This window comes from Crotalus tigris, unplaced genomic scaffold, assembly GCF_016545835.1.
Source record: "Crotalus tigris isolate CLP2741 ecotype Arizona unplaced genomic scaffold, ASM1654583v1 scf7180000024437.13266115, whole genome shotgun sequence".
Classification (NCBI taxonomy): Eukaryota; Metazoa; Chordata; class Lepidosauria; order Squamata; family Viperidae; genus Crotalus; species Crotalus tigris.
The window spans coordinates 10,646,916-10,661,568 of NW_024100606.1; the positions used below are offsets into that span (position 1 = coordinate 10,646,916).

Genomic DNA, 14,653 nt, shown 5'->3' on the forward strand with positions numbered 1-14,653 from the left:
TGTCTGTATAGTTTAAAGTGAGCTATCTTATTCAAGTTAGATACTTAGTTGCCTCTTGATTTACTTTACTATCTTCCCAAACCATTTCCCCAAAGTATGCTATCATTTTTTAAAATTTGGCATTACATTGTTTGTAAAGAATGAATAAATAAGGAACATTATTTCTAAAGAAAACATAACTTTATGCCAAATTGGCATTGTGCCAGGCTTAGATTTATTATCCTTATCTTCAACAAAACAGAACAGTTGAAATCTGAATAAGAATATTTCAAAATATTGCTCATTAATTTATTTTTGGATTTAATTAGATCAACAGCCAGTTCTAAGAAAGGAAGTAATTAACAATAATAAGACCAATTAAATAAAATGACCTTTATTATTTATTTATTTATTTATAATCTATTTGCATTCCATCAATTCCAAGGAAGCACATTTTCAGAAAGAAATGTTTGTGTGACTGAGAAAAACAAATAAAAGTATCCTTAGATGTCCTTAAGTCAAGATATGAGGTGGGAATTTTATTAAATCCAATAGGTTTGAGTAGAGCCATCTCCAAATGTTAACTATATGTACCTGGCATTTCTGAATTCCAGTGAGTGAACTGGACTGGTTGTCCATTGGTCCACCTGAATGTTCCTTTTTCTTGTATGTCAGAAAGACCAATCCAGATGTAAGGTTCAGTCCTGAAGCCAACCAAACTGGTCAGAAAAGCTTGTTCATATCTGTAGAAAGGAGATAATTGGCAATATTTTTGCCAATTTTTATCAAATATTTTGTCAATATTTATATCAATGTGCTATTCCTGCTAATATTAATGTGCAAAATGATTTTTAAATTCTTTAAATCAAGTGCATATTTAAGAAAATCAATCCTGACTGTTCTTTGGAAGGACAGATACTGAAGCTGAAACTCAAATACTTTGACCACCAAATGTGAGGAGAGAACTCATTGAAAAAGACCTTGATGCTAGGAAAGATTGAAGGCAGAAGAAGGAGACAGCAGAGGATTAGATGGTTAAATAGTGTCATCAACACAGTGAAAATTAATTTGGGAAGACTCCAGAAAATAGACGGTGGAGGGCAAAGGGGCCTGGCATACTGTGGTCCCTTGGGATCGTTAATAGTTGGGCACGACTTAGCAACTGAACAACAAAATTGCATATTTATTCAAATTTCAGGAATGTTTTAGAATGGTTTACTAGAAAGAGAGCATGTTAATTACTGTAGACCAATTCTTTGATGGTCAGCAGAGAATTGCCCTACAGTGATGAGTAGAACAAATTTCTTTTGGATACTGTAATAGTTGTGGTTGAAATGGAGATAGGAATCACAAAGTTCCCAGGAGTAGACAACTTCCTGTCATCCATACAAGCAATAATCCAAACTAGTACAGCCAAGAGGCAATTAACATGGGTCCAATATTTGGAGAGTATCTTATCAACCAGAATTAATGCTCCCTCCTAAATGAATCACATCCATAAAGCAGGAATTGTCTATTTTTTTTCTCCTACTGTTTGAAATTTCTTTATTCTAGAAAAATTGCTCCTGTTGGTTGGAACAATTTTAGATATTGTCTGTCTTTAAATTTAGTTAAGTGTTGCACCAAAGTTAGTCTCAATGGAGTTAAATATTTTTCAACTTGAATATGTGTTACTTAAATCAGCTTCCTAACTTGAGAACCACTAGATGTTTGGACTTTATTATTTCCAATTATGTAAACTGGCATTTGGTCATGAGACTGGGCATATTGAAAAGTGAAGCAAAATACAATTGTATGGTATCGGACTTCTCTGGAGCAAGATTTTTTTTTTCAGAAGACACTGGAAAAATATGTAATTAGCACTCTTTAAGCCAAACAATTTTTAATTAATGTTTATTACCTATTTTCAATATAGGCTAAAGTAGCCCCATTTTCTGTACATCTTTGATCTGCTTGAGCAAATGATGCAAATGTACTTCCAATCATGTAGCAGAATAAATAGTATCTTTTCCAGCCCTCGAAAGAGAAGACAGAGAATGAAACCCAAGTAGCCTTTTTTGCTATAGCTAGGTTGTCCTATACAGCATTGTATAAAGATTTATTTTAACCATTACTTAAACTTGAAGGATGGCAAGCAAAGATTTTATAACACAGTAGTATTATTACAGATACTACAAAAAACTTAAATGCGGCAGAAAACCAGCAACTCTACATTTATCTAATATCTCTTTCTCTCTCTCTCTTTCTCTCTCTCTCTTTCTCTCTCTTTCTCTCACACACACACACAGACATACATACACACACACAAACATTCACACAGACAAACACACACACATCTTCAAAGTTCAAATCTGACACTCTTTCCCTGACTAACAGAGTAACAGACTAAGTCATTTGTCACAAGGAAGGATGATTAATATCTGAGCATTGTTATAACTGACTCATCTGATCTCATGCTCTTTGCTCTGACTTTTCTCCTACTAGTTTCATGGTATGCATTCTATAATCTTTTTTTAAAAAAAAGTGTGGAGGGTCACAATGAAAATACGTTGAGAACTTATGCTTTTGAAGTAAAAGCAATAATCAATTTAGAGGGAGAGGGAGAAAACTCAGACAGAAACAAAAATAATTCTGCTAAATACTTCCTTAAATGAAGTATGATATGAATTTAATGGATGAAAAGACATGTTCTAATTTTCTATTGGGATATCCATATTGTTATGAATATGTTTTTAATAGAGATATTAAAGTCATAAAACATATTACCATGTAAGAGATAATATTTGTACGGCTTCTGCTCTTTTTTTTACCTATTTAAATACAAATCTCCTGTTGAAATATTTTTGAGGACATTCATGTGTGAAAATAGTTTTTAATATTATATAAAATATGGTTGCTCCCCCATTTTAAATTAATTGCCTTTACAATTATGCACCTTTGCACATTTATTAATTTGCTTTAAGGTTATTTGTTTTATAACAATAATATAAGACATATTTTAATATTTTACTATATCACATCCAAAATATAGAAGACGGAATTTTAAAATTCCTTCAAGCAATCTGTGACATGTAAAGATGAATCAATAATCAGATAAAAATTTTAGTTTTGTTCCATTTTCATACTTACTGAACAAATTGTAGAGAACAAAGAAGAGTAACTACTTACCATTTTGATCTCACAAATTTTCTACTTACTTTTGAGCACCCTTCATCAATTATATCCTTTTCTGGTGTTTTTTTTAAAGGTTTCCTTTTGCAAATGTATCCATGTTCCATGTCACAAGGTTCATCTGCCCAATACCCATCCTATGTTGGGCAGAAGGAGAAGAAACTGTTAGAATTCCTCTATCAACGTTGTCTGTCAAATAGGTGATATTGGGACTTTCTCTTCAGGACTGATGGCTTGACATCTCTCTTTGTGGCTCACCAAGCTGAGTTGTTTTCCTAATAGCCCCTTGTCTTTCTTATCCATAAAATCCAAAAACCAATGAGGTAATCTCCACATATTAAACAGATGCATCAGATACAGTAGAAAATATCGAGGGATGTGCTTCTTAGATACTGGGTTATTAGAACAGAATAAAAATGATCAGCTTAAGCCATGCTGTTCTTCTAGACCGAAAGCTGAATGCTTATTGGAAGTCTTTGTCAAAATGTGCCCACTAAATGAGGACTATAACAGAGTAGCCCTCAATTCTGACCTGCAAGGAGAGCCCTCAGTTATCTTTTTATTACAATTTAAGAAAAAAAAGTCTTTTTCTCCTAGTTTAGATTTATTAGTTTAATTTGAATATTTTAAAGTTTCTGTCCTGCAAGGAGGTAGCAACTTTCACACAATTTATTTTTCTTGCTTTTATAGAAATAATATTTTTATTACTGAGGGAATTGAAATTATAGTAACAAATGAAAGAAATAAAACAAAACACAGCTCTTAAAACTGCACTTGTGATGTCAGAAGTGGTGCAGATTATAGATTCCAAAGTTGAATCTCATGCAGTTTTACCCGTTGCTGGTCTCCCAAAGCTTGTTTGTTCTTCTGCAGGTTCTACTGCCTTAAAATAAGACAAATCTATTATCCAATTCAGTATTCTCTTAATGACAAGATAGCTTTTCCAGCCTTACTATAGATATCAGAGAGCAAACCTGGGGCCCTCTATATGCAAACATGAGTTCTAATCTCAGTTAATCTAAAGAAAGGTGGGAAGTAATTATCTAAATAAAATCATTATCTCAAAGGAGAATTATCATTCAACTTAATGAAGTCATGAATGAATTACTACTCATCATGAGCAGCCTACTGATTAGTGCTCTATACAATTAACTAGAGAGTTATTTAAAGTTAATGTGGGAACTAGCATGCAGTAATGCAGATTCTAAAACCTTTTATTTTTTAATGCTGTAGCTCTGCTTTTGTGTTTCTATTATCCATATTCAGCCATTTCTTATCTTCATTATCTCCACACACTTGGTCATTTTGAGGTACTAGCTATGATGATTCACCATGCACAATAGGTTCAATAAGCTTAAAAGATTCTCTCCATTCAACCAGTTGACTACATATAGTTGTTAAGTATAAAGAGGATTCTAACAATATTTATTTAGAATATGATGGAGATGTCAAAATTACGTTTACCTTTCCTTTCATGACCACACAGTCTTCTTGCCTGTTGTTAGTATGTGTTGGCTGGCCTCGGAGCCATTTGGTATATGTCACAGGACTCCCATCTGACCATTCAAAGAACATTTGGATCTTGAGATCATTCAGACCAATCCATAATTCATCACTTGGTTCTAATTCATTGCAGGTAAACAAAAAGTATATTAATATTTCCAACATACATGCCGCAATACATTTTTCTAAATAAACAATCAGCTATTTACATTTTTATCATTTATACTTTACTTTAAATTTTAGTGAATGTTTTAGTGTTTTTGTTTAATATGATTTTAGTACTTTGCAAACTATTTGAGAAGAATGGGTTTAAAAGATAATATCCATGTTTTTTTAAAAAAAATTAAAACAACAATGCATTTTTCCATGATCCATATCAATCATGGATGCTGTCTCCTGCATTCAGGCATCCTGCTGGTTATGGAAGATCATTTGAGTCACTTTCTTCAATCTGGCATATTCCAGATGTGTCAGGATTACAATTCCCAGAACTCTCAAGTGTCCTACAAATAATCTCAAGTATACAGGTTCCTACTACTTCTTTCCTTCCACCTCTGGATTATACACAACAACAGCCACATTATAAGCTCCACTAGGTAGACCAGACCAGGAAATTAATTCCACAAGAAGGTTAAAATTATTCTTATTGAGACAGTCTTGGAAGTCTGATTGTGCTGTAGCCCCTCTTATAGTTCAGTAAATCAGGGATGTCTCTGGCTGAGCCATTTCTGAATGTTGTTCTAAACTTTAAAAAAATATTTCAGATCCTTTTGCCTGCATGACTCCATCAAGGTTACCTTAGTCTCAGCAAGCACTGTCCATTATGAACAATGAGAGAAATAGGTTAGAGCAGGGCTTTCAACCAGTGGTATGGGTACCACCTGTGGTAGATTGGCACCTGGCAGGTGGTACACGACCATCCTAGAAAAGTGGTAGCGGGGGAGGGGAATGAGTTGAACTGGTGGCAGAACCGCACAAGCCTGAGAGAGAGATGGCTGCAGCTGCAGGGTTGTCAGAGCTCAATGAAAGCACCAGGATCAGCGCCAGGCTCCAGCTGGAGCTTGGCGCTGATCCTGGTGCTTCTGCTGAGCCCAGAAGAAGTGCTGATCAGCTGGAATGTTGCAGCATCTCCAGGGTCTTGTGATTTACATTCAGATGCTTGGCAACTGATTCATATTTATGACGGTCACGGTGTCCCAGGGTCATGTGAAGTGACTATAACCTTCTGCAACCACCCAGAAGATGGGGGGGAATAAAAGCCAAACACCCCCCACCCCACCCCCATTGCCAATCCTCAACAGAAATGCTCACAACAATGAAAACCTCAGGAGAAAGAGCATCACCAGGTGGGCAGGCAAGTGTCTTGCTCGGCTATGGCTTGGGGGGGGCACTTTTTCAGTTCCATTGTAACTTCGAACAACCACTAAGCAAACTGTTGTAAGTCGAGGACTACCTGTACTTTATCACTTTTTTTCCTTTTTTTTTTTTGGTTATCAAGTTTTTGACAGTGGTACAATGGGTGAAAAGGTTGAAAAGCCCAGGGTTAGAGGAAAGTTGTAAGGCTGTGTGAAGACATCTCTGCATTTCCCATCCTGCCAATCAGTCCTCATTCCTATGGATCCAGGAGTTTTTGTCTCATAAGTGATACGTAAGGGATGGCTTCAATGAGACCCTTCCTCTACTGAATAGTACTGAAATATGAAGGGACTGCTTTTCAGTAAATAATTTTCTAATGGGATGCCTTGTGCATAATTCTTTTATACTAATCAGTCATTAAACAAGAGGGGATACCTTTAAAATGTCCTACATAGAAGAGTAATCAGCATAATAGGACTCTATGCCAGAATATAACAGGTGTTTCCTTTCCATGGGACTAAAATACTATGACTAAAATGTCCATGTACAAATGATTTCCTCAGACTTGTACAAAATTCAAAAGAGCAGAGCACATTATGCTATTTGGCTTCCTGCTCTTACTGTCAATTTGATTGTTGTCTCATGACAGAGATACTGCTTTTTGAATTCCTGAAATTTTCACATGGTTTTCCTATTTGCTCTCATAACTCTGTCCCTTTGCTTCCTATTACTGACAATGGAGATATGCTGCAAGAAGCAGAATCCTTCTCTCAGGAATATTGTGGCCTATGCAAAAATTCTCATCATTTTCACTTTAACTGAAACAGTTTTCTAGATTTCAAACACATAACAAACATTGCACAAAAATACTAATTTTTCGCAACCCAATATGGTCCACCACAGTTGTGACTTCATATATGGAGAAGTCCCACTGGTTAGATCTCCTGATGGAGACCAAATATGTTTACTATCTAATCATCCCAAGGAACAACATCTTCCAAATTAAAACTTCAGCATCATATTAAATTCTAATCTTGTAGTAGGGAAATCTTAATGTTGTAGCATGTGTTAACTATGGAACTTCAATATTTGTCTGCTGCTTCTTTAGTGTTATTTATTCTGCTTCTACTAGCTATTCAAAAAGCTTCACTGGTTGAGCATCAAATCTCCATTTAACATATAAAGCATCTTTAAGCAAAATCAAATAGTTTAGTTGCCATGAAATATTTAGACCCATTGGCAGTGGTTCTTCAAAAAATCTATGCTACATTTTTTTTTCAATCATTCAATATCTGATCCTTTGAGCTCACATGCAAGAGTTGAACCAGTCACCTTCTATATCCAAAGGATGAATTGTGTTACTGAGTAACAATTCTTCCGTTGTAATTCCCCAAAGATCAATAGCCATTATTTGCCATACTTTCAAGCAAAACCTTCTAATCGTGATGGATGGATGGATTAGATAATGTGCATGTGTTTAATATAACCAATAGTTAATATAACCAATAACTGGTGAAGAATTCTGGACCTGGTGTCACTGTTTTCGGTTATATAACTTCCCATCATTTTGCAAAATTTGGGCCTGCCTGGATTTACCATTTCCATGCAAAGTGGATGCCACAATATGCCACAAATTGAAGTGACAATGCAACAAAAAGCAAGAGTTTATTCAACTGCCAACTGAGAATTCAAACTTTGAATAGTAGTTCCACTTCCTAGAGTTCTCAGACTAGTATCTTATAGGGAAAAAAATCTGTATTTTTTATTCTCCAAGTTCTTCTTCAGTTGGATAAGAAAAAGATGTTTTCAATTTTTCTTTCAAAGGAAAAGAAAGCAGTATGAAATTCTGGGGTGGGAATAATGCTTTTGAACTTATTTTGTTCTACCATTGTGTGTGTGTGTGTGTGTGTGTGTGTGTGTGTGTGTGTGTGTGTCCATGTGGATGTATAGTCTTCCTATTTCCAGCCAGGTCAATTAAGTCCCAAAGGAAAACTTTGCATGGAAATGGTAAATCTAGGCAGGCCCAAATTTTGCAAAATGATGGGAAGTTATATAACCGAAAACAGTGACACCAGGTCCAGAATTCTTCACCAGCTCTAATACTAAATAAAGTTAAACTACCCTAACAAGCACTCTGAGAAAGAAATTGCAAGTTAGATTTCCACCCAGTTTGACTATGGATAGTCCCTCAAAACACAGTTTCTCTGCAGGAATAATGTCATTCCCACATTCATGAACATCTGCAGAATCAGTGGAGGAACACACATACAGAAATTTTTGGAAAATCCTGCAAAAGGGCTGCACTTACAATTAAAATTCTTACTGGCAATATTTTAATCATTTAAAACTGGGCTGTCAAAATAAACCACTGCTGTTACTTTCACCCAAACCAACTATGTTTTTAAAAAGGACTGAACATTCACAGAACCCCATATTGATACTCACTGTACCCAAGCAGAGAAAAAATAAAACTGTACTCTTCCACGTTATGGATGCTCGCCAGGTCACCACCCTCCTTTCTACACAGATTAGAAGCATCTTGCCAGGAAGTAGTTTGTCTGCGAATCTTATAACACTGACCCACATAAAATATCCACCCTTCAGGGCAATCAGCTGGTATTTCAGAATCTGAAAAACACCACAACACCAACAATAATCAAAGCACTGCTTAGTACTAATGCTGTCCTAAGTACTTAGGCAGATATTTGTTAAGCCATTGATTGATTGCATTTATATGGCTTTCCATCTCAACCAAATGACTATGGTACTAATAAAGGAGGATATTTGTAGCTCTGGGTTGAAATGAGGGCCCTTTGGTACTTTCTGAGCTTGATGGTTTTCTTGCAAACATTTCATTACCCAAACTAGGTAACATCATCAGTAAGAAAACCAGCAAGAAAACAACCAAGCTCAAAGAGAACCAAGAACCCTTTAAGTGACTCTCGGCAGCATAAAAGTTAACTACAACTACAACCTTAAAGAAAGTGGAACAAAATACATTAAAAGTCAATGGAAGCCATAAAATGGCAACTAGACTAAAATATACTAGTATTGGTGTGCAATCTCTCAGCCATGCATTTTACCTACAGTATCTTCTTAATTGTCTGAATTACAAACCCATCATTTAATCAATACCAACTTGCTACTGTGGGATTCCTTAGGTTAGAACAGAAGAGGGGTGAGGTGGACATGGATAGAGCCAGAAGTTCTTTTCCTGTTATTTTTGGAAACAATCCAAAAGAATAGAAGTTATACTGAATATATTACTGATTCAACATCACCTTGATCGGAAAGACATGTCATTCTTGTCAAGGACTGGAACTTGTCACACCCAACTTCCCAAAATTAGAGAGTAGAACTTATTTAGTTCCAGCAGCAATATTATACCACTGTTTAACTCCGGTGACCAAATTATTGACATAACTAGGAAATCAGATAACTGGGAATTTCCCAAAGCAAAACACAAGAATGCTGAACTTGGAATTAGGAAGATATAATTTTAAAATGTATGTTAGTACTATCTGAATATCGACTCAAAAAATGGGTACCTTAAAGCAGCTCATGAAATATTTGGAATTTGACAATTTTTATTTATTTATTTATGAGACTTATATACCGCTTTAAGTGCAAGCACTCTCTAAGCGGTGTACACCAGTAAGCAATGTATATATATATTTACATTGCCCCCAACAATCTGGGTCCTCATTTTACCTACCCCGGAAGGATGGAAGGCTGAGTCAACCATGAGCCAGTGAGATTTGAACCGCTGACCTGCTGAACACAGTCAGCTAAAGTGGCCTGCAGTACTGCACTCTAACTGCTACTTAAATCAATGATTTAAGAACTCAGAGATGCCTGGGAGAATACTGAAGTGTTTAGTAAGACCTGGAGTACCAATATGCCAGTAAAGAGATACAGAAAATATAATATTTTGCTGGAACTGGATTCTACTTGTCTTCATTGACTGCACTACAATCATGAAACTGGAGCATCTTTGGCAACATTCACACAACATGCTTCCCTAGATCAAGGAGAGGTAATTGCATTTTTTAAATTTCCTGCTCCTGATTTGCTTCTATTTAAATTGGTAATTATAAGGAACTAGAAAAAAGCCCAGGTTCTCAAAACAATGTTAGCCATAGTGGGATGTGTTTCATTTTTACATATATAGTCTGTGAACTTAAATTCTGTGATTTTCTCACTAGATTAATGTTCAGTCAACCATAGCTAACTGCATAAATAAACTTCATGAAAAAGTTGCTGCATACATGATTTTTACCTTTTTTCTTTTGGTGCGGTTGAGCTTGAAAGAAGGAAACTGTCAACATTCATCTGATTTGCAAATTGCTGTAGCAATCTTGTTTCATTTAAAATTGTTTTAATAAAAATAGTATAAATATTTATTAAAATATAACCTAATGTCCTTTGACTTATGTCTAATCATTTATTATTAATAAGTACATTTCTAAAAAAGAAGTAGCTCAGTATATTAAATGTATATGTGTTTGTGTATATATGTACACACAAACACACACACACAAACACACAAACACACATATGTAAATATCCACTTACAGACACAAACAGACACAAACAGAGAACATATCTATACTGCATTTTAAAACTATTTTGGTCTCGTGTTCATGATTATCTGACACTAAATTGGCTTAAGAACATCATGTCTAAAGTGGAAGACTTTGCCAATAGCTTACATTATATTTAGTCCAGAGAAGCTGCCATATCAACTCATTGGAAATCTTATCATTTCAGTATAGCAAAACCCATAACTTTCCTTCCTATGGAAAGTCTTACTGACCATATATATCTTTACTTATTTCATGCATTTACAGAATTAAATTGAGGCTAGATAAACAAAATGAAAAAAATCAAAATGCATACACAAACAGGCTATCAGCCAACTTTAAAATATACCTAGTCCTCGCTTATGAGCAATAATTGGGACCGACAACTCCATCATTAAGTGAAACATTATGTCACCATGGTGCAGTCATTAAGTGAAACATCATGTCACCATGCCAATTTATGATGTCAATTCCAGCTGCAGTTGTTAAGCAAGTCACTACATGTTATTATGTGTATCATCATTGCTTGTTGATAACTGGCAGGAGATAAGGGTCTTGATAAGAATGGTGTGATCATCATAACTGTGGAATCATAATTTGGGCATTTCAGTTGCCAAGTGCGCAGATTATGATCATGTGAACCATAGACCCACTGCAACAACTGCAAAATTCAAGGTCCTGTCATAAATCACCTTTTTAATGCACTGTAATTGTAGAGATGACCAGGCTGAGCCCAACGGAGGGGGTCAAATGCATAATCAGTCTTGAGTCCTTTCATGCCCACAAGAGATCTAAGTCCAGCCAGCTTGAATTCCATTGATTCTTATCTACTACTTATTTGCCTTGACTATTAGTAGTTCAGATTCTTAGAAAGAGCATAAGCTTGCAAAAAACCTACATTCTTTTGAATGCCTGGATTTCCAGATTTTCCCATGCTTGACAGTAATTCTGAATGGTCGCTGAACAAGTAATTGATAAGAGAGGATTACTTATAAACATTATTGCTGCCCTCTTGAACTCTAATGTCTTCTAAAACTATTTTTACCATTAATGCTAAAGTGACAAAGCAGTGTAATATCTGCCTTTGAAGTAGAAAGTTTCTAATTACAAAACTAAGAGAAATGTATGCAAATCTTAAATTATTTGTAAAATAATTATATAATGATTTTTAATCATTATTTTTATTTATCTGAGCTATTCTGAGCTAATAAATTATTATTTATTTCTCTGGGTAGAGAAATATCTATCTCCAGCATTGCATTGATTCATAGATTTTTAAGTGATTAGAAAAACCATGAACTTGTACAACACTTGACGTTCTTTCTTTTTTTTTTAAGAAAAGCTTAAATTTTCTTAAATTAAGTAAATTTCTTAAATAATACTATATGCTTTTTCCCCCTTTTTTACTTTATTTCTTGACATAAGTAATATAATACTGTTGAAATGGCTTAGATGAAGGAAATGTTTTAGATAATTAACTGTGTTTGAATTTAGGGAAAATATAATGTATAAAAAAAGAAGAAAATGTTTGAAATAAGAGTAAAGGATTAGATGACTAAACACATTCAATGGAATATTTAAAGATTAAATATATTGTTAATTATGGTTAAAAAGAATAAGAAATTTTGGGAATGAATATATATATATATATATATATATATATATATATATATATATATATATTGGAAAATTTGCATAAAAATACGACTCCTGGGCATGTCTATGGTACAAATAAAATACAAACACCAGGAGAGTATAAATATAAAAATATACTTTACTAAAAGCTGCCAAGCTTTCGTTTGGAAACTCCAAACATCATCAGGGCTAAGGAGCCAGTAAACAATGATGACTTAAATGGGTTTTGCCGGCATCTGCACCCGGCTCATGGACCGCGTCACCGGTCCCGGTTAATTAGTGTTCCAGATGTTTCTTTATTACTCTCCTTACGCTTCCTTCTATGGTTCTTCCGGATCATTCCTTCCACTATCTCATTACTGGTATTCATCTCCTCTACCACCCCTTTATCCTTATTTCCTTCCATAGCACTGACCCTCCTCCCCTTTTTGTTTTCATTCTCCACCCTGGGGGCATCTGTTTCTCCTCTATCAGTGTTACAAGCCCAGGGAAGCTTGTAACACTGATAGAGGAGAAACAGATGCCCCCAGGGTAGAGAATGAAAACAAAAAGGGGAGGAGGGTCAGTGCTATGGAAGGAAATAAGGATAAAGGGGTGGTAGAGGAGATGAATACCAGTAATGAGATAGTGGAAGGAATGATCCGGAAGAACCATAGAAGGAAGCGTAAGGAGAGTAATAAAGAAACATCTGGAACACTAATTAACCGGCCGGGACCAGTGACGCGGTCCATGAGCCGGGTGCAGATGCCGGCAAAACCCATTTAAGTCATCATTGTTTACTGGCTCCTTAGCCCTGATGATGTTTGGAGTTTCCAAACGAAAGCTTGGCAGCTTTTAGTAAAGTATATTTTTATATTTATACTCTCCTGGTGTTCGTATTTTATTTGTACCATATATATATATATATATATATATACACATTTCTTTACTCTTGCTCTCTTTTCCTTTTGTTTACTGTTTTTACCTATTCTTTAAGAAATGTAAAAGTATTGAGATGGTTTATATGGAAAAAATGGGTTTAAATCTTTAAATGTAATTAACTGTTGAGAAAATCTTAACCAGCAAGAATACTTTGAACTTTATGGGAGAAACAAATCTAAATAAGGGCCATAACAGGATATAAGATGAGGCAACCAGAATGATTAGATAGAAAAGAAATATTATATTGATGTGATCATTATTTCTAGGAATATTGGGAAAAAATCATATATGTAACTGTTATTTATCAAAATAATAAGAAGTATTAATTCAAGATTTGCAAAGAAGACATTTTGGGGGAAATCAACTATGTGGATTATGGATTATAGAAACCAATTGTTAATTATTTTTCTTTACAAATGTAAACCCAGCAAACACAGTTTACCAACTATTAAGTGATTTATGTTTTTAAAAAATCAGTAAAATATATGGAGTGTGTGTGTGTGTGTGTGTGTGTGTGTGTGTTTAGGAAATACCTGGATCTGTTTTCAGGAAACACCAAGAAGAAATTAGAGTTTTCCTCAATTGGCATGATACATTGGGATAGTTAACAAATATGTTTTTACAAGCCACTGGATTTTTTCTGATCACTAGATCTGATCTTTCTTCTCTAACCGGAAACCCTCTCCTCACATATACCTGCTAGTGATAGTGAACTTCCATGTCTCAGGAGATAGGATCAGTAAGACCAAGGAGATCCTGGTCTCCATGAGCTTTTTTAGGTGATCTCAAATTCAACCTCATAATTAGACATACAACAAATCTTATTTTTGCATCAGAATCTTTGCCTTGCAATCTGGTTAGGGAGGGCATTTCTATCACTTTTTTGCCAGAATTATATTGGTCCTGGTCCAGAGGAGTTTGCCAGCTACCAGCAACCTCTATAAGACAAGAGGTATTCATCTCAACTACTGGTGGCATCTGATGGATCTGAGTGGTTCCCTTAGTTCAGAAACTAAGGGAATTTTCCCAACAATCTGGCAGGCAAATTTATCAGGAACCTGATTGTCCACTGACAATGTGAGGCAATCCAGACTTTTTATATAATTATTCCCAAATGTCCTTTCTCTAATGGCCAGTCCTAGTTTGTTCCTTGGTTTACTGAGGATCTGGAAATGAAGGGGAAGAAGCAATGCATAGAGCCTTGATGGAGGATGACAGAAAGAAAATCTGACCAAGTTTGGATATAGGCTATATTTGGTCCTACAATATGGTAATACCGGCAAGGCTTCTTTTGCTTGTATTTATCTGGTAATATGTAAAAAAAAAAAAAAACTACAGCAGTCCCTATGAGCAGAAGCTGCAAATATCTAAATTCCCCTTTCCTTTGATGTATCCACTGTGATCAGGAGCCAGGAAATGTACTGCGATAAAAATTCCTGCCAATGGAAAAATAGAATAGCCAGAAGTCCACTGCAGAATTGTTGTTATTGTTTTAATTTTAAACT

The 14,653-nt window shown here is 35.1% G+C and overlaps 1 protein-coding gene across 2 annotated transcripts in view; it reads right to left on the reverse strand.

Moving 5' to 3' along the window:
- LOC120302670 (macrophage mannose receptor 1-like) overlaps nt 1–14,653 on the reverse strand; it is a 72,145-nt gene that overhangs the window by 41,481 nt on the left and 16,011 nt on the right. For both annotated transcript variants that reach the window (XM_039331462.1, XM_039331463.1), the window contains exons 7-11: nt 8,455–8,637; nt 4,615–4,772; nt 3,177–3,287; nt 1,880–1,995; nt 574–722 (exon numbers count right to left, since the gene is read on the reverse strand). In XM_039331462.1, the coding sequence (XP_039187396.1) occupies nt 574–722; nt 1,880–1,995; nt 3,177–3,287; nt 4,615–4,772; nt 8,455–8,637 (717 nt within the window). The remainder of the gene's footprint in view (nt 1–573; nt 723–1,879; nt 1,996–3,176; nt 3,288–4,614; nt 4,773–8,454; nt 8,638–14,653) is intronic.